Source organism: Lingula anatina, chromosome 2 (genome assembly GCF_051362555.1).
Source record: "Lingula anatina isolate TDL-2025a chromosome 2, LinAna3.0, whole genome shotgun sequence".
Classification (NCBI taxonomy): domain Eukaryota; kingdom Metazoa; phylum Brachiopoda; class Lingulata; order Lingulida; family Lingulidae; genus Lingula; species Lingula anatina.
In genome coordinates, this window is record NC_141768.1 from 26748663 (window position 1) to 26775446 (window position 26784).

At 36.1% G+C, this 26784-nt stretch overlaps 3 protein-coding genes across 4 annotated transcripts; 2 read left to right on the top strand and 1 right to left on the bottom strand.

The window, feature by feature from the left end:
• Window positions 1-553: 553 nt before the first annotated feature.
• Window positions 554-10780, bottom strand: LOC106152688 (pecanex-like protein 4). Its single transcript, XM_013526415.2, has 10 exons — window positions 10684-10780; window positions 8108-8872; window positions 7663-7833; window positions 6368-6903; window positions 5931-6040; window positions 5151-5637; window positions 3569-4891; window positions 3045-3183; window positions 2500-2686; window positions 554-2052 (listed from the first exon to the last, which is right to left on the bottom strand). The coding sequence occupies exons 2-10, from the start codon at window positions 8806-8808 to the stop codon at window positions 1801-1803; spliced, it is 3906 nt and encodes a 1301-aa protein (XP_013381869.2). The 5' UTR covers window positions 8809-8872; window positions 10684-10780; the 3' UTR covers window positions 554-1800.
• A 176-nt stretch (window positions 10781-10956) lies between these two features.
• LOC106151910 (uncharacterized) lies at window positions 10957-20439 on the top strand. Of its 2 annotated transcripts, none has more exons than XM_013525385.2 (6): window positions 10957-11074; window positions 11692-11790; window positions 12017-12169; window positions 15289-15549; window positions 15958-16150; window positions 19402-20439. In XM_013525385.2, exons 1-6 carry the CDS (start codon window positions 10978-10980, stop codon window positions 20297-20299), a joined length of 1701 nt encoding a protein of 566 aa, XP_013380839.2. In that variant the 5' UTR covers window positions 10957-10977; the 3' UTR covers window positions 20300-20439. The 2 variants fall into 2 exon arrangements, with proteins under 2 accessions (XP_013380839.2, XP_086860034.1); XM_087003908.1 differs by lacking the exon at window positions 10957-11074 and adding an exon at window positions 11091-11204.
• A 929-nt stretch (window positions 20440-21368) lies between these two features.
• Window positions 21369-26756, top strand: LOC106161557 (protein amnionless). The gene is made up of 12 exons (XM_087003907.1): window positions 21369-21760; window positions 22028-22197; window positions 22453-22546; window positions 22955-23181; window positions 23386-23535; window positions 23736-23832; window positions 24017-24099; window positions 24265-24400; window positions 24828-25319; window positions 25615-25726; window positions 25992-26097; window positions 26430-26756. The coding sequence occupies exons 1-12, from the start codon at window positions 21709-21711 to the stop codon at window positions 26526-26528; spliced, it is 1818 nt and encodes a 605-aa protein (XP_086860033.1). The 5' UTR covers window positions 21369-21708; the 3' UTR covers window positions 26529-26756.
• Window positions 26757-26784: the final 28 nt, after the last annotated feature.

The following is a 26784-nucleotide window of genomic DNA, read 5'->3' on the forward strand; positions in this document are numbered from 1 at the left end:
TTGTAGGAATGACAGGCCGTAGATGCAAAGCCGATCTTCGGGGCCCGCTAAAAGGCCCCGAAAATTTTTGGTATTGGGGAACGTTTCCATTTGGTACGGTTTAGAACTTTGTTTCGGCTAGTCAAAATTCTAATTTCAAGAGCAGACCTTTGGTGTGATTTCTTTCAGAAATCGTAAAGGGGGGGGGGGGTCAGAACTCCTCTGACCCCTCCCCCCTCAAATCCGCCACTGCACAGGTATGCCTCTGCTGTTTCCAGAGAGATTTCTAGTGATGCTGGAAACGATAAGTGACTGCTGGTATAAACGATCCTGTAGAAAATATTTATCACTGTCGTTTATGCTGTTGTTGATATGTGGGAACGTTCGATCGGAAGACTGGATACCCGACTTTAAATGAATGAATAAGGTAAACATTCAGAGAAACTATCAAGCGAATATTTTGCACCTAACTGGAGGCCAACTGAAGAGGAGTGTGCAGGTGGTTCGGTGCTGGGCTGGCAACCATCTGATCATTTCGTGGGGGCTTGTTTGGTACAACAATGACAACTAAATGTTCTATTTTGTAGAAAAATATCCGAATTTATTGTATTCTTTTAAATCATTTTTATAATCACATTAGTAAAAACGATTTAGAAAACTGGAAAATAAAAGAATATGTAAAAATACGCGAAGAATCAACAAAATGCATCACCTAGTATAAATATGTGCTCAATAAATATATTAGCAACACTGTAAAATGGGTAACTGAAGGTAAGCATGTTACAAAAATAACAAAAAACACCTAGATGTAAAAGCAAATACAAAAAAAAAAAGACACTTCTGAGGACTAAACCTTATCTTGCTTTAAAACATTATACAGTCACATGGCACTTCAATTTGATCCATATATCATTTTTTCCTGTGCAACCATCGGATGTTTCTGATTATATTAGAATACATCAAATTTCATAAAAATAATGAACATATTCAAAGAAATAAGTCAAGTAGGTGAAAACTCCTACAACACACCAAAAACAATTAGAAGGGATCAATCTTAAATGCATGGGGTAATTTCTAATCTAAGTCTACTCCTAACCAGAGGTTTTAACGGTATAGAAAGCACTAGGGTCTCAGCCAACAAGTTTCTGGAATGATCAGGGGAAGTTCAATATGTGAAATTGGCTGTAAATCACTCCTCTAACTCTACAGATGTAAAACTTTAAATAACAAAAGAACCAATGATATCACTAGGCAACTTATTTCCTGGTGCATGGTAAGCAACTGTTAACTTACACCCCATTTCCATAGATTAGATCGACCTACTTTAGATCGACCTAACTCCCTGGGGGTTCACGCTAAATAGCTGTCAGCTGGGCGGACACGAAAGTTAATTATCCCCTTACAGCTTGTAGTAGGCGGGATGGACATTTAAGTCAGATTATCTGAAAGTAATCTAGTGAGACTCCCCGCGGGGATAGATCGATCTAAAACCTATGGGAATAGAGCCTTAGTGTTCACAATATGATTAACAGAGCAGAAGTGAGATGACACAGAGAAAATGTCTCCCACTATGGCCCAAGTAACACTAAAATCCATGTAAGTATTAACTGCTGTGTCATAAATACAGCTAGGGCATATCTACCAAAACCAGTGCCTATGTTCAACACTGGAATTGTGCCCCTGTCTAAACATGTGACCATATTTTTCTAGATAACTATACCATAAAATGACAGCATCCTACACATAACAATAAGGGCAAGTGTCCTAACTACCATGCACCAGAGACACCACTTAATAATGCTTTATAATTATAATGTGTAATCAAAGGCTTGGGACTGACATAGGTTCTGAGGAGAAGACAGGGTAGCCAAGAGGAGGATCCGCACTTTGAACTGTAAGATTTCTGAGGAGGGTTGGGTGCGCCTGTATGCTGTATCTCTCCTCGTCATCATTGGTGAAGTAAAGGAGTTCCAGGCCCAGGTTAGCCCACTGTCCCTTCACCGCCTCTGCATTCAGCTTGCCGATTTGTAGTGTGACGTCTTGTAAGGTCAGCACTCGGCTGCTGTAGGTGTTCTAGAAGGAAAGCTCCAAATTAGACTCAGGGAAGGTATGAAGTATAAAATTTTCAATGAAAATATCACATCTACTCTTCTTAAGTTCAATAATTCATTTCCTCTATTGTATGCCATATCATCATAAACACTTGTATAAGCTTCATTTAAACTTCCTTAAAGAGTACAGGTTCAAAGTTACTGAATACTGAATCTGAAGATGGATGACATGCATTCTGAGACTGCTGGAATTTATCTTTGCAAAAGATTTGTATTAGCTTCATTTAAATTTACTTTAATATTCTAAGAAAAACACAACATTCAAATAGTGATGTGTTTGGATAACAAAAAAATATATTAATATAACATTTGTTCATAGTGTCAATTATTGACATTTGCAGTCACGGCAAAAAACAATTCTTCAAATATGTTCAACAGCAGTATGATGGAAGACCTGTTAATTTCCTACCTGTTCAGAGTCATGTCCCAGTGAGAACAGCATAGGTTTCTCACACAGTACAGCCTCCTGCCATTCTGGGTCCTTCTCACTGCCAATAAACAGATCTCTCTCATACTCCTCAAAATATTCCTGAAGCTCTTCATTACTGGAGGCTTCTCCCAGTAAAACTTGATCAAGCATTAGCTTAAATGCCAACCTGAAATGTAAAGTGAATGTGTTTCAAGTCCTGTTAGGTAAAACATTCGGCATCTGATTGAACTGAGTAAATTTCATTAGCTTGGACACATCGGACAAGTGGCAATCATTTTACTAGTATTCAGTATTACACTCTTCACTTCTTTTTATTAAATGAAATATAATAATTTTTATATCACCCCTTGCCTAAACTGTCCAGCAACAAGGAAATCATTTTACTCAGAAATACTACCATGTTTCTCTATTTTTCTTCATTCATAACATCAAAATAATCATATAATAAGCTTAATGTAACATATATATAAAACATTTCTACCTGAGTATATGTATATGTATACCATCCAACAATAAGGTCTCACCTGTATGCTTTGATGACTAGTTGGTAGAGCTCCTTGTCTTCTGTGACCCACTCTGAAGAGGGAGACCAGGGAATGTCCCCATGGTAGACTTTGTACACATGACTGGCTCCCATGGAGATCACATCACTTCCACCAAGACCTATAAAGTCAATTTAATTTTATTTTTCAGTACAATCATCAACAAAGGAATTCATCATAAGCTGTTAACTTTACTGAACAATGAACATGAGAGTCATTTAAGCCACAGATATTGACCAACTTTATGATTAAATTTTTTAGGATTATAAAGAAGGTGCATATTTTTCTTTTTTTATGAGGGAAACTTGTAAAAACTGAAAATCCTGAAAATGTATCTTGCAATTTCTCATGGCATTTAGACCGTATGAAAAAAACCAAAAAACAATAAAAATGAAGCCTGAAAATCCTGAAATAGGGCAATATGATCAGCAATATAATACACTTGAATATCAACAACTTTGTGAAATTATTTAATGTATTTACATCTTTAATGTGCATCTACTCACCCAGTATTTCCGTAACTGCATAGCAGGCCATAACCAACTGTGCATAGATCCCCATTAAAACCTCGTCTTCCACTAACTCTGCAGCTACAGTCTCAGAATTCTTTCCATCCATCTCCAGATCCAGTAATGTTAAAACCCATTTGAACCAATCCTTTGGAAATTCACTCAACAGCGAGTCTATTTTAGTGTTTTCTATTGGGATCTCTCTCCATTTCAAAGGCAAGCTCAGTCTTGAGGAATACGGGGAAGAAAACTGCATAGAACCAGCCAAGTTTGTCACTGGTTTAATTCCATGCCCATGCTGTAAGTTGTTGTAAGGTGTCCCTTTCAGGTTTGACTGGTATGAAGGAACAGTTTTCTTTGGCTGATGAATATCTACAGCAGGTAACCCGAAATCAAGTTCTTTGAAAAGCTCTTCTTCTTCATCTGTGAGATTGTCCAGTATACCTGCAGGCTGGCCGTACACATGATTTTGTTGTTTACTTTTAGACATGGGATCTACCGAGGAATTGTATGCAGAATCATTTTTGGATCCCTGGTTCTGTCTTGTTTCCAGGCCTGCTATCAAATTAATCTTTTTGTTTTTTTTAGAATCAAAATTTTCCAATTCTAATGACTCATTATCATCAGACCAGTTACTCCCTGGTATGCTAACTGAGGATTGTCTGGACTTGGCTGATATTGGGCGTTTATTTGGCTTTTGCTGAAATGACACTTCACTTGTGATGCTATCCCAGCTACTGGTCAACTTGGGTTCAGGTGCAGCCTTAGTAGTAATTGCCCCATGTTCCTGGTCATTCAAACCAGTCCCAGTAACTACAGCACCAGCAGATGGACCTGGGGCAACTCTATTGCTACGTGCAGTGGACAGTCTACTCCTCAAAGATCGTCTGGATCCTGCCATATTCGGTGGCTCTGGTTTCTCCAGTTTTGATTTGCTCTTTGCATTGTGATGCAGCATCACCCACACCAGGGCTTTGATAAAACTCTGGGTCATAATCTGCAAGCTGTCTGAAGAATCGATGATCCCAGTCAACACATTCTTGGCATCTGAGTAAACCTTTACCATGCACGCATCATACGGTGTCATTGCATTGAATGGGTACTGATTCAAGGAGCAGCACGAGACCCCGTTTTCGTGCTCAAATGTGGTTTCGAAAATATCATCCAGCCTTGCTGCTTCCACAGTGTGACATGATGTCTCCTGCAATTCCAGTCCCTTGACGCTGATGGTGCAGTAACGGCAGCCACGCTCCAGGATGAAGACCCACACAAAACGATCTTGATAGCGGATCAGGTAATGGTCTCCCGGGGAGGGTTCATCTAAAAACGTAAGATTAAAACAGTTAAATTCATAAATGTCTGGCAAAGGACTGTATTATGGTTTTCTCCCTAAGTAAACAATACATTTCAGAGATAAAACTTAACTTTGAATTCAAACTTTATTATCCACTCTTTAACAGCACAAATGAAGTCAAAAGCAAATCCCAACTGCCAAACACGTAAGCACTGCCAATTTAAGTTTAAAATTTTACTTTTGGCTTTGCAATGATCTTCTTCAGATTTAAAGATGTCAACTTACCCAAACTTCCATTAGCAAAAGCAGTCCTAAGTGGTGCAGCTAACTGGTGTGACAGCTGTTCATAATACACTGTGTCAGCGTTCTTGTTGGCAGACGCACCCACAGATGCTGGCCATGCCTTGTTGGGACGCGGAAAACCAACCAGGAATATTGGGAGAGTGAAGATGGGCAATAACGGAGCTGATAATGCTGCTGAAATTGCTAAGATGACCAAAACAACTGGAAAAAACAACAAAGACAGCACTATTGTTGGAACAGTGCTGACATGTCTCTGTTTCTTGTCAGTCCACGAGGTGACCAGTGTCACCATGAAGAAATACAGTTTGCTGAGCACTTGAAATAGCCTGTCTCTGCAGAGTCCACTGATTAGCAGCTGTGTAGCAATGTCCGTTGAAGACGTCCAGCTGAAAGTGCCACTTGGAATGACATAGTTTATGATGTGAATAACAGAGATTTCAAGTAGTGACTGTGATGGACTTTGCCATATCTGAAAATATGAGAAATAGCTGTGTAAAATAATTATGTCTGTGATTGGAGGAAATTGATGCATTTTTATAAAATGACCATTTCAATATCACTGAACATATAAAATAATGAATAGTTGATAGTTTTGTCTATATCAATGAAAAGTTTTGATTTTTCTGTCATCATTTCATGAGTATCATACGTTGTGTATATTTTCAGATATTTAATTCTACATTTCTCTCAAAATTGTTTACAATGCAAATTCAAAACATTATCCTGTTTTATGTCTATTCAGTGTTCAGTTTTCAATCTTACCCATCTAAATGCCCTAGTAGCACCAAATACTGTCCAGACCAACAGAGGAGAAGTTGACGGAAAAGTGGTGATCACCATGGCTAAATAGGCTAACATCACCAGGGGGGACACTGAAAAGTACATAACTATAATTCTGAATTATGTGACTTTGAGCAAGGCAGCAATAATTTAAATGGAAGAGTGTCAACATGCCACCCCAAGTTTCAAAGAAAGTTAGGTGCAACATGTTTACTCAATGAGTGATACTTGGATTAAACTTTTTAAAAATTTTTCTTTAGCAAAATGAATATTACTTTTGCTTTTACATAATAAAAAAGTGCACAAATCTAAGTTTTTGGCAGTATCAAAATATAACACATTAAAAAAAACCATGAGCTCTAATATTGTAGCCATGGAATAATAAAACATGAAAATGAATCCTAGATAATCATTTTTACCCCATTCCAAAAGAATCCTCCTTATAATCCCCAGGACAAGTAACCTTTTCTTTCTCTTCTGGAATATCAAAGTCCTCTGTATGCTGGACGGATATAAAGCATTCCTCCAGATTCCAAAGAACACGTAGACACGCTGCATATCTGACAGCAGTTTTTGAATGACTAGCAAGCCCACGATTATATAGCCTAGAATCTGGGGAATATCTGCACTGATTTGTGGAGAAAAGTAGTTGATCACACCTCCTAATCCTCCTGCTATGAACAACATAATAAAATGACCTTCTTTAAAAGCCCAAGTCAAAAAAAAATTTGATTTGGGCTTCATGATTGTCTGTTCACTATCTTGCCTGGCATCAGTCTTTGATTTGTTATTATGTTGTGTGGTGCACAGTTTAAGAAACTGAGACCCAAGGCCTCCAAGGTCAGTGCTTAGTAGATATCCCATAACACACAACAGAATCACAGTAACGAGATCATTTGGAATGAAATAGGCAGCCAGGAATACTCCTAGAGATAATGTCAGCATCAGGATCAGCCTGAAATGAAAAGGCAGACATTTGAGTTGATACTGTTTAAACCGACTTAAATTGTCTTATTTGCAAGAAAAAGTCTAAAACTACGTTCTCAATCTTTTTAAACTAACAATATGCACATTATGCCATTTTTTGTTATTTTTTGCATCACCATTGTTAAATCCTACACAACATTAGGACTGATTCAGAACTAGTATGCCCAGTAACAGTTTTTGACAAGAAACTACTGGATGGAAGAAACTGCAGAGTAGATTTTGTGTCAGGGTAGTGAAAAAAAAAGATTTTGCCTATGTATCTGGTCCGATCTGAGCAAGTTGAAGTCTAAGAGATTGTTTTACAGTCATTTTCTATTTAAGGGCATAATACTATCCACCTAAGCCTTTGATATTGAAATAAATTCCTGGAAATTTAAACTCTTTTGGCTTAATTGCCAAAGTATATCCTATCTAAAACAGTAGAAAAAATAGCAGTCAAGAAGCTAATTCACATTAAATTTTCCCCAATTTTCATTTTTACTGTTACAAGTAAAATACACCAGTCTTCATCTCCATTATAAGGATGACTAAAAACTTACAACTCAAAAACAGGCTTAAGATTCTAACTTTGTCAATAGCTTGAGATATGATTGTTGCACCATGAGTATTTGTGGAAAAGTGTTGAGATTTCCAACAAAAATCTTTTAAATTACTCTCTGTTTATAAAACCTTCTGCTCAATATAAATGGTATGTTTTAAGAAGGTGCATACTGCATTTATACTCCACCTTAAATCTGATGCCATAGGTGATCCACCCAGCAGACCCACTAGCACCTGTTCAAACATCCACAGGAACAAGGCATCAAGTGGAGGTAAGAGACCAAGAGTCCACATCAACGGGAGGAATACAAATACAATGTGCAGGTAGTAGTTGACTGGAACCATAACAGGAATGTACCTGGAATACCGTACATAGAAATTATACAGTGTTTAGAAATTAGTTCAGTCGAAAGAGTTGAAGTTTAGGTATAACTAGGTAATGAAAAGATTGGCATTAGGCATCACTTCATTATGTAGTATAGAGCATCATAAACTATTTTTATATTTTTTATTTTTTATTTCTTTTAATAAAATAATACTAATGGACTGCAATATCCATAAAGATCTTGAACATTTATGGGTCATGGGTGAATATCTGATTCTAGTGCAGAGAGTTTACTGACTGAGCTTACCTTGCTGTGAGATCAAATCCCATGAAAACCAGAGCATAAAATGGTCTTGTAAGAGGAGCAATCTCCCATGTGTCTAGTGTTCTAAATGCTGCTGGCTCAGGAGGAGCACCCACAGTCAAAGAATACTGTGCAATGCAAACCGTCAGCCAGCCTAATATAAAGAGAATCACAGTAGCTCCTGCACTGGAGTTGTACAAACCATTCAGTGTTTGAGGTAGAAGATACCACATGCCTAGCCCACATAATGCTCCAGACAACAGAGCATGGAATAGAATATTGACTTTGATTTTCTTCACAGGGACTATAAACTTGAATGTTTCTACACCACAGCATGACGTGAAGTCGACCTCATCTTCTTCTGCCAGGACATTAATCGTCTGCTGTAATGGCGCGACGGAGACGTCCTCTTTCTTCTGTACAACCAAGCTTATGGCTTGTGTTAAAAGCACCATTAAGACCATAATTCCGCCATATATACACACAGCCACATAATCGGTCAGTGATACTACTTCTACCAGCACAGTGAAAATGCCACCCAGAATCCATGGTAGCAAAAATAAGAGAACTTGATTTAGGTAAACATAAGCTGGTGCTCCAAATCCAAGTTTTAGTTTTGGACCTCCCAGAACTGTCTGTGGCAGGCGCTTCCAGAAGAAGTCCTTCTTATAGTCGTTGAGTAATGGAGCACTGGAACCTGCCATGATCAGTCTGCAACTACCTGGACAGAATGGGTGTAGCTGCTATGTCCGTGTAAACTGCACATACCTAAAATCAAAGAGATGATTGACAATAATACTGTACGTCAGAGGTATAGGAAGTGTCAGAAAAAGAGGATCAATTAAAAAGGTTGCTTACTTGTTGGTTGGAAAATACTGTTTACCACAGGAAAATATGGTAAATATGAGTTTTGCACAAAAAAAAAAAAAAAAAAAAAAAAAAAAAAATATTGTGCATCTTTACATGAAATTCTACTAATATGATTATATTCACCATTGAATTTGGGCACTTTTGCAGTATTCCCTTGTCCCTGCCCTCAACCCCACCCTATAGGTCTTTGATTTTATGTATCTTTTCAAAATTATGTGGTGACTTTTACCAAAATCTGTTATTCATATAATTTTGTTTGACAGTTCTTTAACTAATTCCTTTATAAGAAACTTTATGCCCATTCAGACAATATGAGAGATAATTACATATGAAAGTCCACGTAATGCACCCTGAGCTTCAGAGATAACTTGACACTAACCTCTTCACTATAGCCTATCTTCATCGTGTCAAATTACCTCTGACCACATTCGATTGCCTCCGCCGCCCGCCAATCAAATTTAAAGCCCGCACTTAATGACTCATTGAACGATCTAGCCAATGAACGCGAACGAGTCAAAGCGCGCTTTGTTCAAATCCGGACCAATCAAAGATAAGGCTGAATATCAGGGACTTGCCGTAACCTGTGGGCAGCACGCAAAATACATCATCCCTCAGTAGATAATTATGCAGGGCATCAAACTGCTCTGGTTTCAATTCCGATATATTCCATGCTTTCTTTGTGTACGGTTATGCACTCGGAACTACTCGGATGTCTCCGCACTCGACAATAACTATGTTGTTAGTATGGAGCTTGCGGAATCAGCCGAGGATTGCCGATTGACGGTCAACCAATCAGCGTTTTCACCAAACTTTGGTGAAAATTTTTGAAACATGGATTCGATTGGCTTATATAAACTAGGTCAAACTATTTTCGTCAGAGGTAACTTGACACGATGAAGATAGGCTATAGTGAAGAGGTTAGTGTCAAGTTATCTCTGAAGCTCAGGGTGACGTAATGTGATGATAAGCACAAATTCCAAAATAAATGCAATAAATGCTGTTTGAGTGGTAAAATGGAATTACTATATTTCTATGAATTGTTAAAAATGTATCTATTGGAAAATACACATGTATGAATTTCATAGAAAGAGTTTCATCTCTTTAATACAGAGAAACACCAAATTTAAACTGTTTCTTGGGGGTGAGGAGGATAATGCACCAGGCCCTACCTTTGTTCTTTTCTCCTATTACTTTCAAGTTATATAAAAAAAAGAGTGTGAGAACTTACACACTCACTAACACGCAGAGAAAAAAAAAGGTAGTCAAAGTGGGTGAGTGGGATAATTCATGAATTGGATAACCCTCTCAGATCCGGACCACCATTGACATCACCTGACAAGACAGGATTTATATTTGAAAAACTTTAGCACGCTTTAAAAGTGGTACTAGAAGTGCATTTCTCACTTTAACTGATAACTTCTTTAGACATGGGATATATTTGTCCGAAATTTAAAATATCAATATCATAAGTCGTTTTACAGCAATAAACTTTTAATAAACGAAATTCTTATACGACTGCAGTCAAATTTACAACGTGAGATTAATGAAGATTGACTTGTTGAGCCAGCCATAGAAACGATGTCCATCGAGGCTTTTCAAATATCGCACCTTTTACAGCCTAAATTAGGGGAAAAAACGTGTTTTAATTATTCACCCACAAGTATCAACTTTATCAATATGTTTGCTTTTTCATGAAAAGTTACCCTTACCTTATTTTTGTAGGTATTACATGTGAAATATTACGTTTCAAAAGCTCGTCTACCGTCCAGTCAAAATATTTACAGTTAGTATAATACACATGTAATAGTTTCGTATAATTGGCAGATATAAAAAAAAAACATTTAACTCATTTTATTATCTGTAAATGTATATTAAAAATAAAAATCATTTAATAATATTATAGCTTAAAGAAGTTTGCTTATATCAAAAGATAACTATTTTAAACAAGTCAATTCGAAATCTTATTATTAACTGAAAGAAACTCTGTTTATGCTGCAAGTCCAATGGATTTCACAGAGACTTATGATGACACTTGTTCGTCTGTTGGTTTTGCGGCAAGAACAGGCGCCATAAAAACGCTGAAGGCTTTGTTAAAATCGGGTGCGTTGTCACAGAAGATTAGAGGGACAAATCAAACTATACCTAATGATATTTAATCATCAAACAGTTCAACTGCTGCCTGTTTTTTTTTTCAGTACCACCACCAGTCTTGATCAGTCTTTGCTACAGCGTGAGCGACACCCGTTTAAAAAGAGAAACTGCAACTTCTCATGTCTCTGTCTTATGATGGGCATACACTTTTTCCTCAAACTTGTTTGATATTTAAATGGAAACTTAGTTTCCTCCACTTTCTTCTATGCAGAAAATTGTCTTGTCCGAATAATAATTAAGTGCTTAACTGCACTACTGTTAAATTTTTGTCAAATGTACTTCCATCCATGGAATTCATTTATATGTTAAATGTATACATCCTCCAGCAATAACGTCTCATAAACCTTGATTGTGGCAGCGTCAGGCATGTAACATTTTTGTGAATGCTGGTTTAAAATTTCTTAACCTTGAATTTTTTATTATGTTCTGTTTATAATTTTTTGATACATAAAAGTGAAATTATTAAAATTGCTAGCTGGTGGCAGTGTATGCTTTGAGACAGAGAACTTGGTCTCTATGTAAGGTTCTCATTTTCAGGGCATTCTCTATGTTTGGTTTTCTTTCAGGGCGTTCAGTAGATGTGAAAGACAACCGTGGCTGGAGGCCAACACATGAAGCAGCACATGCTGGGCACACACAGTGTCTTGAGTTGTTACTGAACAGCAGTGAGTATATGAAAAACTGATCACTATTTTTTTATTCCAATTTTTACATAACATTTTACGTACATGGAGTCACAAAGAGGGCGTCAAAAATGTGCTTTTTAAAAAATTTTCAGTGTGCAATATTCTTTAATTTATTCAAAGGCCACTGCTGCTGTTCACTATTCTGTTATTTTTCTTTTATAAACTCCCTACACATGATAGCTGAGTTGAATATTATCTATTACAGAATTCACAGATGTAAACTGGAGGAATTTTGAGGGTTTAACAGCTTTGTTTTTTGCTGTTAAACAGCAACATGTGGATTGTGTCAGCGTTTTGCTGAGGCATGGAGCTGATCCTAATTTGTCCTCAGAACTTGAGGGCAACCCACTTGATATAGGTGACTCTTCATATAACATTTTCTTTGGCATATGGTGTGGTAGAAAAAAATAAAGTAAAAGCTTCTAAATTGGCAATCACTTGACATTTAAGTTTTGTAAAAAGTTACAGGGTTGATTGGCAATCATGCACACATGAATAATAGCAGATAGTTGGGATGTTCACCACAGTATCAGTTTTTATGTACAGACACAGATGTGTCTGTACATATTGCCATCACCTGCGTCTGTCGTCGCCGTCGTCGCCGATGCCGATGCCGATGCCGATGGCGATGCCGTCGCCGTGCACTTTCACTGTAAACACGATAAGTGGAACACAGTTTTATTTTTTGGTTTTATATTTACAGAGCTGATGAATATTCATAAAACGCAGGTCAAGTTCGAAAATCAGCATGATCGGGCCATTATTGTAGAAGTTATGCTGTTTTTTCACTTTTCAGCATATATGCAACCCTGTAAACACATTTTAAGGAAAACCGTTAGGCCTGTTGTCATGAAACTCAGAGAAGTAATCAATCTTTTTAAAACGCAGGTCAAGTCCGAAAATGGGCATGATCGGGCCACTATTTTAGTAGTTATGCTGTTTTTTCCTTTTTTCAGCATATGTGCAACACTGTAAACACAATTTAAGAAAAACAGATGGGCCAATTGTCATTAAACTCACAGGAGTGGTCAATCTTACTAAAACGCAGGTTGAGTTCGAAAATCAGCATAATCGGGCCATTATTTTAGAAGTTATGCTGTTTTTTCACATTTCCTCAGATTCAATTCTTAGGCATGTTAACAGTCTTATTATTTTACTAATAAGATACATTAAAGTGTTTGTTTGACATTTCCTGCATCTTTACAACATTGTTAGTAGATTATGTAAAAATGATGGTAAACATGTTATCGTGTATTGTGTAATAAAGTGTCAAAAATGGAAATAAACTCATATCATTGCAGTTTGTCAGATTCAATCATTCACTATGTTCAGAATCTCAGAATGGAGGAAATTGGACATTTAACACTATTCTATTGATATTTTCCCATCTCATCAATTATCTTAGTTGATGCTATAAAAATGGCAGTAAACTGTTTATTTTGTTTTATGTTAAAAAAAGTGTTAAAAATGGAAATAAACCCATGTCAGAACAGTGCTGTCTTGTTTCACATTTCCTCAGATTCAATTCTTAGGCATGTTAACAGTCTTATTATTTAACTAATAAGACATGTAAAAGTGTTTGGTTGACATTTCCTGCATCTTTACAACATTATTAGTTGATTATGTAAAAATGATGGTAAACTTGTTATCTTGTATTGTGTAATAAAGTTTCAAAAATGGAAACAAACTCATATCATTGCAGTTTGTCAGATTTAATCATTCACTATGTTCAGAATCTCAGAATGGAGGAAATTGGACATTTAACACTGTTGTATTGATATTTTTCCCATCTCATCAATTTTCTTAGTTGATCGTATAAAAATGGCAGTAACCTGTTAATTTTGTTTTATGTTTAAAAAATTGTTAAAAATGGAAAAAAAAAACATTTCAGAACAGTGCTGTCTTGTTTACATTTTGGCATTTTCAAGTTGTGACTTTGAAGTTCCATGGGCCTGAAGACCTTTGCTAGTCACATTTTCTGAATATCCATGATACTAATATTTTATTATTAGAAATTGATGGTCATTATGCTGTTAAACATTATGTAATATTGCATCAAAATTTGAAAAAAATCTATTTTGGGCACTGCTCCCATGATGAGCATTTAAGAAAAACCATGTCACTTACTGTTCTCAAACAGTACAGTAAATATGTACAGATGTGTCTGTACATATTGCCATCACCTGCGTCTGTCGTCGCCGTCGTCACTGTCGCTGGTGCCGTGCACTTTCATTGTAAACACGATAAGTGGAAGGCAATTTTACTTTTTGACTGTATATTTACAGAGCTGATGAATATTCATAAAATGCAGATCAAGTTCGAAAATCAGCATGATCGGGCCACTATTTTAGTAGTTATGCTGTTTTTTCATTTTTCAGCATATATGCAACACTGTAAACACAATATAAGAAAAACAGGCCAATTGTCATTAAACTCACAGGAGTGGTCATTCCTGCTAAAACGCAGGTTGAGTTAAAAAAAACAGCATAATCGGGCCATTATTTTAAAAAAATGCCATTTTTTCACATTTCCTCAGATTCAATTCTTAGGCATGTTAACAGTTTCATTATTTAATTAATAAGATACGTAAAAGTGTTTGTTTGGCATTTCCTGCATCTTTACAACATTATTAGTTGATTATGTAAAAATGATGGTAAACTTGTTATCATGTATTGTGTAATAAAGTTTCAAAAATGGAAATAAACTCATATCATTGCAGTTTGTCAGATTCAATCATTCACTATGTTCAGAATCTCAGAATGGAAGAAATTGGACATTTAACACTGCTCTATTGATATTTTCCCCATCTCATCAATTTTCTTAGTTGATTATATAAAAACGGCAGTAAACTGTTAATTTTGTGTTATGTTAAAAATTATAAAAAATAAAAAAAAAACATTTCAGAACAGTGCTGTCTTGTTTACATTTTGGCATTTTCAAGTTGTGACTTGAAGTTCCATGGGCCTGAAGACCTTTGCTAGTCACATTTTCTGAATATCCATAATACTAATATTTTATTATTAAAATTGATGGTCATTATGCTGTTAAACATTATGTAATATTGCATCAAAATTTGAAAAAAAGTATTTTGGGCACTGCTGCCATGAGGACCATTATGGGAAAATCATGTTACTTATGATTGCCTTACTTTCAATAAAAGAAATACAGGACTTAAATGCAGCCTGAGTTGGAAAAGCAGTCTAATTGGCTTCTTTTTCTGGAAGTTATACATATACAAAGTGTGAACTTGTTACACATTTTACTTACATTGGTATTACCTGTTGAGCATAATTAAAATTTGATGTTGAATTTGCAGTTTAACATAATGTACTTTTGCATCAGAATTGACAGTAGCCTATTTTGTGCATAGTTATTTCCTGTTTTTTGTCTGTACATTTGACAGCTTTGCTGCCTTGTTAATATTTATCATTTTATGTGTATAGACATTGCATGAGAATGTGTTGCTTATATTTTCAGCCGCTGCTGCCAATGATGTAAAAATTGCCAAAATGTTAGTAGACCATGGGGCTGATGTGAATGCCCAAAACCACTACTTAAAGTACACTGCCCTACACTCAGCTGTCAACAGTAAATCTGCAGATGTTGTGGAGTTTCTTCTCGCCCAAGGTTCTCAGTTGTCATTATCTGATGAGAATCAAATGACGGCTATTGTACATGCTGCCCTTAAGGGATACATTAAATGCCTAACACTCCTACTTGAGGAAGCTAAAAAGCAGGGTAATGAAATAATTATGAGAGAATGCATGAATATTTTATTTTGTAAATTTTTAAAAAAAGTATTTACTAGTTATGAAGTTGATTCATCATTTACTTCTTTAATGTATACCTTTATTGCCTGTATTTCATAGATACAGTTCCAGAGTTACAAGCTTAGCCTTAATCAATGGAACTATATGTAATTATAGTCTAACTGGTTGGTTCAAAATTATTTTGTTATCCATTGTAAGTAAAATCTGTTTTACATTATGAAACTGAAAAACTTACATGCCAGTCATAAGACCAGTATTTTTTATTATAGATCTATACATTTTAAATTCACAGAGTTTGAATAAACAGTGGTAGTATTTTTAGTGTTAATGACATTCATTTAATGAATATGATTTTTTGACTTGATCTTAATTAAAGGATTGCCACATTTAGTGGATGTGGGCGCCTATGACCATGCTACGCCTCTGTTTCTGGCAGCACAAGAGGGGTATGTGGACTGTGTGGAGCTGCTGTTGAAACATGGTGCTGATCCCAATATACCCACAGTTACAGCAGATGGTGTCAAAGACGCCCTGCCAATACATGCCGCTGTAGAACAGGAGCATGAAAGGTACAAAGCACTGTATTGTGGTTGTACATTTTTTTGACCTCAGTGTTTGCCCTTTCCCCACCCACTACCAAAACCACGATCAGATTGCTGTTCGTTTTAGTAATATCTTCAATTAAGAATGATTTTTTTCTGCTTTATGAAGGGGTTAGATAAAGATCTATTTCAAAAGACACAGTGGTTATATTATTTAATTATCCCTTGCTTTTATGTTTATTTTTCTTCCTTAGCTTGTAAGTGTAACAACTGCTGGACTAAAATTTTGTTATACTTCAAACAAAATGACGGCATTTTAATAGAATTGTTGAGTTTGAATGCAGGTCATGTCTAAAACTTGGTCTGATTTTGATTTTGCAAAAAAGTCTGATTTGGAGATTTTAAGCTAGCACTTTTTTTCTGTAACAATTTTTTAAAAAATTGATACATAATAAGAACATTGGACATTAACTTAGGACTTAAAAATATGAAAAAGACAACATTTAGTAGCTTAGTTTTTGTTATGCTTTTTGATTGATGGATTCTATTTGTCTCATGTACAAAACTGGCACTAACAATTAGTAATTGTTACAGACCATGAAGCATGAGTAAATGTTTCGTATGTATCTATAAGTATGTTATGCTTTACTAGCTATAATCCCAATTTATTCAAGGTGTCCAATTATTAGTAATTTGTTTTTTTATGTACAGACACAGATTCGCCGTTCATGTCGCCATCGCTGACGCCGTGCACTTTTATCGTTAACACGATAAGTGGAAGACAGCTTTAATATTTGGCTTTATATTTACAGAGCTGATGAATATTCATAAAACGCAGGTCAAGTTCGAAAATCAGCATGATCAGGCCATTATTGTAGAATTTATGCTGTTTTTTCACTTTCCAGCATATATGCAACACCGTTAACACATTTCAAGGAAAACCGATAGGCCTGTTGTCATGAAACTCACAGGAGTAATCAATCTTACTAAAATGCAGATCAAGTTCAAAAATTGGCATGATCAGGCCACTATTTTAGTAGTTATGCTGTTATTTACACTTTTCAGCACATATGCAACACTGTAAACACAATATAAGAAAAACAGATGGGCCAATTGTCATGAAAGTCACAGGAGTGGTCAATTTTACTAAAATGCAGGTTGAGTTCGAAAATCAGCATAATCGGGCCATTATTTTATAAGTTATGCTGTTTTTTCACATTTCCTCAGATTCAATTCTTAGGCATGTTAACAGTCTCATTATTTAACTAATAAGATACGTAAAAGTGTTTGTTTGACATTTCCTGCATCTTTACAACATTGTTAGTTGATTATGTAAAAATGATGGTAAACTTGTTATCATGTATTGTATAATAGAGTTTCAAAAATGGAAATAAACTTATATCATTGCAGTTTGTCAGATTAATTCATTCACTATGTTCAGAAACTCAGAATGGAGGAAACTGGACATTAAACACTGTTCTATTGATATTTTTCGCATCTCATCAATTTTCTTAGTTGATCATATAAAAATGCCAGTAAAGTGTTAATTTTGTTATATCTTAAAAAATTGTTAAAAACGGAAAAAACACATTTCAGGACAGTGCTGTCTTGTCTACATTTTGGCATTTTCAAGGTGTGACTTTGAAGTTCCATGGGCCTGAAGACCTTTGCTAGTCACATTTTCTGAATATCCATGATACTAATATTTTATTATTAAAAATTGATGGTTATTATGTATTATGTAATATTGCATCAAAATTTGAAAAAAACCTATTTTGGGCACTGCTCCCATGATGACCATTTAAGAAAAACCATGTCACTTCAGAATCTCAGAATGGAAGAAATTGGACATTTAACACTGCCAAATTGATATTTTTCCCATCTCATCAATTTTTTTGGTTGATCATATAAAAATGGCAGTAAACTGTTAATTTTGTTTTATGTTAAAAGTTGTTAAAAATGAAAAAAAAAAAAACATTTCAGAACAGTGCTGTCTTGTTTACATTTTGGCATTTTCAAGTTGTGACTTTGAAGTTCCATGGGCCTGATGACCTTTGCTAGTCACATTTTCTGAATATCCATGATACTAATATTTTATTATTAAAAATTGATGGTTATTATGCATTATGTAATATTGCATCAAAATTTGAAAAAAACCTATTTTGGGCACTGCTCCCATGATGACCATTTAAGAAAAACCATGTCACTTCAGAATCTCAGAATGGAAGAAATTGGACATTTAACACTGCCCAATTGATATTTTTCCCATCTCATCAATTTTTTTGGTTGATCATATAAAAATGGCAGTAAACTGTTAATTTTGTTTTATGTTAAAAGTTGTTAAAAATGGAAAAAAAAACATTTCAGAACAGTGCTGTCTTGTTTACATTTTGGCATTTTCAAGGTGTGACTTTGAAGTTCCATGGGCCTGAAGACCTTTGCTAGTCACATTTTCTGAATATCCATGATACTAATATTTTATTATTAAAAATGATGGTTATTATGTATTATGTAATATTGCATCAAAATTTGAAAAAAACCTATTTTGGGCACTGCTCCCATGATGACCATTTAAGAAAAACCATGTTACTTACTGTTCTCAAACTTACAGGAAAGAAACATGGGACTAAAATATAGCTTCAGTAGGCAATGCAGTCTGCCAGTTTAACAGTTTTTTTGTGAAAATTAAATTTTTCACATATTGGCATTTTCAAGGTGTGACTTTGAAGTACCACAGGCTTGAAGACCCATGCTAGTCACATTTTCTGAAAATCCATGATACGTACATTTTGTTATTAAAAATTGATTGTCATTATGCTGTTAACCATTATGTAATATTGCATCAGAATAGAAGAAAACACAATTTTGGGTGCTGCTGCCATGATGACCATTATGGGAAAACCATGTTACTTATGATTGCCAAACTTTCAAAAAAGAAATACAGGATTAAAATGCAGCCTGAGTTGGAAAAGCAGTCTAATTGACTTCTTTTTCTGGAAGTTTTACATTTTCAAAGTGTGAACTTGAACTCCCATGGGCCTGAAGCCTTATGCTTGTTACACATTTTACTTACATTGGTATTACCTGTTGAGCATAATTAAAATTTGATGTTGAATTTGCAGTTTAACATAATGTACTTTTGCATCAGAATTGACAGTAGCCTATTTTGTTATTTCCTGCTTTTTGTCTGTACATTTGACAGCTTTGCTGCCTTGTTTTTATTATTTTTTCAAATTAAGTCATTTATTTTGAAGCTTCAATTGTCAATATAATTTCAGAATAATTGATCTGCTGGGGCCAGTAACAAGCAAGGAAGCAGAGAGAGAATGTTCTGTGAGGCTGATGGGTCTAGCTCTTGAGTGCATGTCATATGGATTGTTGAAAAAGCTAGTAAACTTTGACTTTGATGTCAATGTGATGGTGGATTCTGCAGAATTTTCTGAATTTGAACATTTCGATGATTTTATATGTCCTGGTTTTGAGCATTTGTTCTGGAACAAACTCAGCACACTTGTACTACTTTCTACAAAAACACACCACAGCATAGTTGCAGACATAGAGAAAATTGTGGAACTTTTGATTTCGCGGGGCGTGCCCATTGATGCCCAAGACTGTTTTGAGAGGAGTTCACTGGTACAACTCGTGACAACTTGTGCTGGGGACAACTTAAAAGTGATGGAGTGTTTAATGAAACATCGTGTCAATCCAAATATTACACATCCATATATTCAGGGCAATCTCGCAGTGCGTGCGAGTCTGACTAATATGGCAGGCTTGAAATGCTTATTGAAATATGGAGCAGATATTCAGTTAAACTGGACGGAATTCTCACAAAATCAGCATCCTTGCCAGCACTTTTGGGCATTTGTCTGTTTGCGTTTGAGATACTGTGATCGAGAAGCTAACTTCTGCTTAATTAAAATTCTTTTAATGTTCATGGATATTTACCCTGTTGATGGAACTTTTCTGATGCTAAAAGACATTGTGGAGGAAAGTGATTGGAGTACCTTGGTGGCCATGACGGACACTCCAAAAACACTACAGCATCTTTCACGCATGCGGATAAGACGACAACTTGGTTATGGTCGCATCACAAGTGAACGGGTGGGGCAACTCTTACTCCCAGAACTCTTAAAAGACTATATTCTCCTTGGAGATGTCAAATGGGAGTTGTGACCGAATTGTTCTGAAAATCGCATCTTTAAGAAGTTGCTGTTTTTTTTTCAAGAAGTACTTGGTGTACATGGATATTTTTTCAAACAATTAAAATCTGTTGGTGTTGTAAAAGATAAAAATAAAGATTTAGAAGAAAGGTATTAGTAAGACATGTTTGTTTCACATTTCACTTCTCTTTAAACAAGATTAGTAAGATTTGTAGTAATTAGTAAGATATGCCTGTTTTGCGTTTCACTTCTCTTTAAGTACCGAAAACTAAAGTTAATGGAAAACATATTTGGCCAGGTCTTTGAAATAAACTATCTCACCCAAACACTGACAATTTTTATATCTGCATGCAGTTGAGCGAAAAAGATGAGTGAAAATCTATAAAGTAGAAATGAAAACACGAGTTGCTTGATGAGCAATTTCAAGAGTGTTCCAGCAAATTATGCCTTGTGCAGACTTTCCCTAAATTGGCATTGCGATATATTCTAATTTGTTTTAATTATTTAAAATTAAAAACGCAGTCGAGATTCGTTTCTCACGTCAAGATGTACATGGTAAAGACAATGGCGGGTAAAGTACACGTCGACACAGACCCATCCCAACTATTTTATGCAGGCCCTGCATACCCAGCAATTTTCAAAAGGGGGGTTCTTTTTCCGAAAAAGTGTATTTTTTACAATGAAACTTTAGTGTACCTTGATCAAATTTTGCCCAGAATGGACCTTTTCCTGACAAAAAGAGCAGTTCTTTCTAACCCCCGAAGCCCCCCTCCCGGCTACGGGTCTGTAATGAAACAAAAACAAGTCGCGGTCTGTGACGATAAGAAATCGTTTTTTTTTTTTTTTTTTTTTGGCTGAAGAGACCTTAACTTTCTGTTATTTAACCTCCCCACTTCAAATGATACTGTTTGCTTAGATGTTGCACAGCCCAGTATCAGAATAAACTAGACTAGCAGGAAGTTAAACCAAGTGTCTACTTCCTGAAGCTGAAACAGTGTTGGTTAAAACCGTTCTGAACGTGACTGTAATCCACGTGTCCTTGAATTAAATTCTTCACTTGTCGATTGACGATCGTGATGAAGCACTTAAACCCCTTATTTGCACCAAGCGTGTAGTCATTGTTGCTAAATGGTGTTCTGCTTCAGGTATATAGGGGCATGGATCCACTGCACTTCAAGGCATAGAATTTGGCGACGAGACAGCCAAGCACAAGGGGGCGTGTGTTAAACACTATAAAGTACTGTAACAGGGGTATATAATTTTATGATCAATGACCCAACTAAAGGTACACGCAGAGAGGCTTGCGATTTGTTATAGTGTACTTCAAAAGTTTTATCATCTCGGTGAAAACTTTGGACTTTGTGGCATGCTTCTGTTTTTATGCGTTTTCACGTATGGCGTTTTCGTAACTAGCCTAGAAAGATGGTATTGCGATCGAAGCTTGTTTTCTTCTGTATGATCTGGATTCTTACTGGTAAGTAAATTATCCGTTCAACATCGTTATACAAGCGATTTATCATACTGACATGATAAAAGGCAAGCGTAGAGATGATTTTACAAGTTTCGAAGATGGCGTTGCTAACAAAGGCGTCTTGCGCGACAGCTTCTTTGAGCAGTAAAACATCTGTCGCTTTTTATATTAATGAAATTAGGTCCCAATTCAGCCATTTATTTAACAGTCCAATGACCACAATGCTGTAACATTTCCCATTATCGTTTCTAATTTTTTTTTTTTTTTCAGGCCACAGCGTTGAACAATCTTACAAAAGGTGGAAATCGGACACTAACTTCTTCAATGGAGACAACTGGGAAGGAAATGGCAATGTGAATTGTTCTGGGAACCGTATTCTGTTCCCTTCAGGGCTAGGCCCTATCGTGTATATGAACCAGGGAGCTACATTCACAGAGATGGTAAGGTCTGAGCTGGTTACGTATATCAGAAGGTGTAAGGTCAACTTTTGGACTAAAAGATTATGGCTGCCAGTCATATCTTTTGTTCATTTTATTACATGTAGAAAACTGGTCCTGACGTCATGATGTTATTATGCAAACCGCCCAAGTCAATCTGTGTTGCTGTGAAATGTCAATAAAAAGGCTGGAGTATGAATACCATATAATCAAAATTTAATTTTTCATTTCACATAAATGATTACATTTTTCAAACAGGTTCTTCCCACCGATGGGATATTAGTACTTGGTAATGACGTCACCATGGCGTTCACCAGCAATCCAGTGCCGGACCCGTCTTGTGCGCCCCAGGGTAGGTTGGAGTATTTTCAATTAAAGAAATAACGTTTCACGCATTTACCGGGGGGGGGGGGGGGGGGGGGGGGGGGTTAAAAGACTGTCTGGTTTAATGAATAGTTAATTAATTCATAAACGAGGCATCAGTGAAAGTATCAGGAAAATACCTGGAAGTGAAAGTGAAACTTTTTACGTGGATTTGAGCATTTCAGCAGTTATAAATGTTAAATCTCTCAGGGGGGGGGGGGGTTAAAAGACTGGCAGGTTTAATGAATAGTTAATTAATTCATAAACGAGGCATCAGTGAAAGTATCAGGAAAGGACCTGGAAGTGAAAGTGAAAGTATCAGGAGGTTGCGGAGAAGGAGATGGACATATCATATTTCTTTTTCGATACCAAGTTCTCATCATTGCAATCATTTTAGATATGCATTTCACTCGAACCCAACCCAAAAGCTGGTTCGATCCCTCTAACTGGTGCCAAGCACTGCACGAAAACGACGACCAGTGTGGAAGATCTACAGACCTTTTGGATACGGAGAAAATCCCCTGCCAGTACAATGACGTCATTTTCCCACCAGACAAAACTTTTTACGTGGATTTGAGCATTTCAGCAGTTATAAATGTTAAATCTCTCAGGATTGGGAGACAGGTGAATATTAAGTTTATGGTCTCCATATGATTAATCGTATAGGGTTATTAAAGTACAACAAAGATTTAGCTTGACGTTATTATAATTGTTAGTTTTAAACTTTGGGTGGTTCTGTTCTTATTTGTACTCGTTATCGTTATTAACATCTTTTTAATGGGACGTGTTACATTCAACCTTTACTTGTCACGTATTTTACATTTTTAGGTTTATACAACAAATGATTTTCAACAGTTTCTTTCTACCCCTAATGGGCGAAGACAGTTTGTTTCACGTTCCACTTCTCCGATAACAATCTCTCCAGAACGAGCGTGCAGTGACTTTACAGGTTGCAAATGTGGCAATGACCAAAGTCAGGTAATCGTTTAAAGTTTGAAATATCTCATCAGGAGTTTCAAGATTATGCTTCTGTTTTACACACAAATAATTATTACTTCATTTCTAAACCAAATTACAGATTTATCCATGGATAGAAACTTACATCCATGTGGAGTTTCAAAATGAATGTAAATTGTCCTTTGTTAAAATGAAAATGTTTTAAACTTCATATTTTGTAGATCATTGACAAGATATGTTCCTTTCAACGAGGCCATTGTCAAGTAACAAGGTGCCTTCGCCCATTTCAACCCACGGGCCACTGTTGTCACGTGTGCGGTAAGTCACGTGGCTCAGAATTACGAAGCCCAAGATTTACAGCCTTCACTACGAATATTAGTTAGCGATCATATTAGAGTGTCTACAGAAATCAACGCTTGAAAACAGAAGACCGTTGTTTCAATTTTGATGCTCATTTTTTTATTGAACATCATGAATTCAATCCCATTTCCTTTTTTTTCAGGTGCTATGTTTCAGATGAATTTTAACCCCAACTTTCACTTTTCCTATGTGAGAAGTGTAATTCAAAACAAAGTCAATTCCGAGGTAAAATTTTTTTTCATTTCTTATTCTCCTTTTATCTCCATCTATTCGAGTTACATAAGTATAATAAATTGTTTAAAAATTGTTACTACAAATTTATGACATTCATATAACAATCTTTATTGTCAAATGTTTTGAATTTAGCTAAAAGCCGAAAATTATTTCCAGCCAAATCTTTACGCTGGTGTTCAAGTCATGATGTCAAAGCGCTCTGATGACGTCATTCAGTTGGTTCTTGCCGATAATAATGGTGGACGAAATGCTATCCCTATTGGTTACTGGTTTAGACAAAAGTTAGATGAAGGTGTCGACTTTTTAACTAATTGTTAAATTTAATTTATATTTAATTTATTATTTTCTTTTTTCTGATTTCTTGATAGCATTATAAGAAAGGTAATAAGAAAGGTTTCACTTATTGTCATTCATCTTAAGAGTGTCGAGGTATTATTCCCCTATATTTTGCATACGGTCACGACGGGGATAGTCCTTTATTAAGTCTTATGGCACACTGTAACAAACATTAAAGGAAGATTTGGGTTAAATCCCTTACTTAAAATGCATATTACTTGTGTAAAGTTTACCATGGCAGAAGTTAATTTCTCTAGGTTATCGATTTTTGTATTTTTTCAATTTAGTAATATGTGGATTGATAATTACTGGGAAATAGTTGAGCGTTTTGCGGTTCCGAAATCCACATTGTGTTTGACGAAAATTAAATTTTCTGATTCCAGATATACAAGGCGAAAAGCGATATGGTATTGACAGTTTTACAATGCAATCATCAGACCCGCTTACCACTACATCAACCACCACCACATCGACCAGCACTACTACCCCTAGCACAACCACATCTACCACCACAACCACGCCAACCACTACAACCACAACATCAACCACTACTAGCACCACCACAACCATTACAACACCAACATCAACCACACCCACAACAACAACAACAACCCCCTCTACAACTCCCCGAAGTACAACATCCACACCCAAACCTACTCCACCAGTAAGCACAGAGAAAAGCAGTCCATCGACTTCTTCTACCAGGAGCATCACTCCCACGACCCCAGCTAGGACAAGTAGCACCACCACCAGTTCTAATTCTATCAGTACCACCACAAAGGCGACACCTCCGAGCACCACAGGTCCACGTCCAACTGGTGCCCCAGTTTCCACCACGGTCTCTCCGGGTACCGTTACACCACAGGGAGTTTCTGGTAAGCATGCACACCAACAGGTCTGGACTCACACAAAAAGACTAAATGTTGCTTGTATGATAAGAATATGCTTCGAAATTACCTTTAAAAATTTTAGCAGAAAAGTTATTTATTATTATTATTATTATTATTATTATTATTATTGCAGTAAAAGTAACCAAGTAAGAAAAAATGCTTTGAGTGAAGGTCACAGTCTAATATAGTTGTGTCAGTAGAATACTGTAAAACGGTTCTTTCGATTAATTTGAAATTATTCAACAGTTACACTTTTCCTATCTGAAATTGTTTTCAACAGCTCCATCTGGCGGTAATTTTGGAGTGGACACAGTAACAGGCATTATCATTGGCGCTGCCGCCGTGGTGTTCGTCATCCTGCTTACCACCTCAATTTGTATTATACAAAGACAGTGAGTAAATTCTATTTATCAACAACTGCAATGTATTTGTGAAATGTATATTTGTTTTTGTTTTTTTCGCGAAATCAGCCAGTCAGGCACAGCATTGTAGTTTACCTTCGTTTCTTTTTTCTGATGTGTCAATAACTTTTTGATGCAGTGCATCCTTACACTAGTCATTTAGGTAGCTAATTGGTCTAATAAAATTCAATAATACCTTTCATAAAGTATTTGAATATTTTGTAAACCACGACGTTGGTTTTTTCAATCGTTTAAGGCGCAAGGCATGGTTCGTTCTGGACGAGAAGACGGATTTTGAACTTGCCGACGTTCATCGAGGCGACGTGGGCTTTGATAACCCCGTGTATGACGAATCGGCCACGGTGAGTTAAACGTTGACGTGCTCTTTTAGCAAGAATTTGTGTGTCTAAATCATATTAAAAGTTTTCTTGCCTTCCTGAAGCTTGTGAAACAGTAAAACCTACCTGACCCATTTGAATGAAAAATGTGGATTTTACCCACTGAAATTTATACTGGCGAATTTCATTTTAACTTTTAACGATTTAAATACGTTTAATATGTTTGACATACTTATCTATGCAGTCAAGTTATCTAATTTAAACGATCGTTTTAAAACATAAAGTTAACTTTTTTCTAATGTTTGCACAATATTGGAGATGTGTTTAACATAATGGTGCTACATTGTATCTTGCAGGCCAGCGTGTTCGGCGATCCAACAAAGCTGGCGGACACGTCATATGGATTCAGTAACCCTGGATACGGCGATGCTTTTGGTGGTGACAGCACCATTTGACTTACACTGGCCACTGCCACACTTTAATTGCCATCAAAATGAGTAACACGATTTTGGAACAGTGAACTGAGTCACTTGGAGTTCTAATCGGCGCTAATTTAATGTAAAGTTAGAATCAATTCGTTATTGTGTATTTCTGCGAATTTGAAAAAAAAAAGGTAAATAAAATGAAAGAAATCTACAATGAAATGACAACAGATGAAATAAAATGAAACAGAATATATGTTTTACACTTGTTATACACTTTCTTTAATTT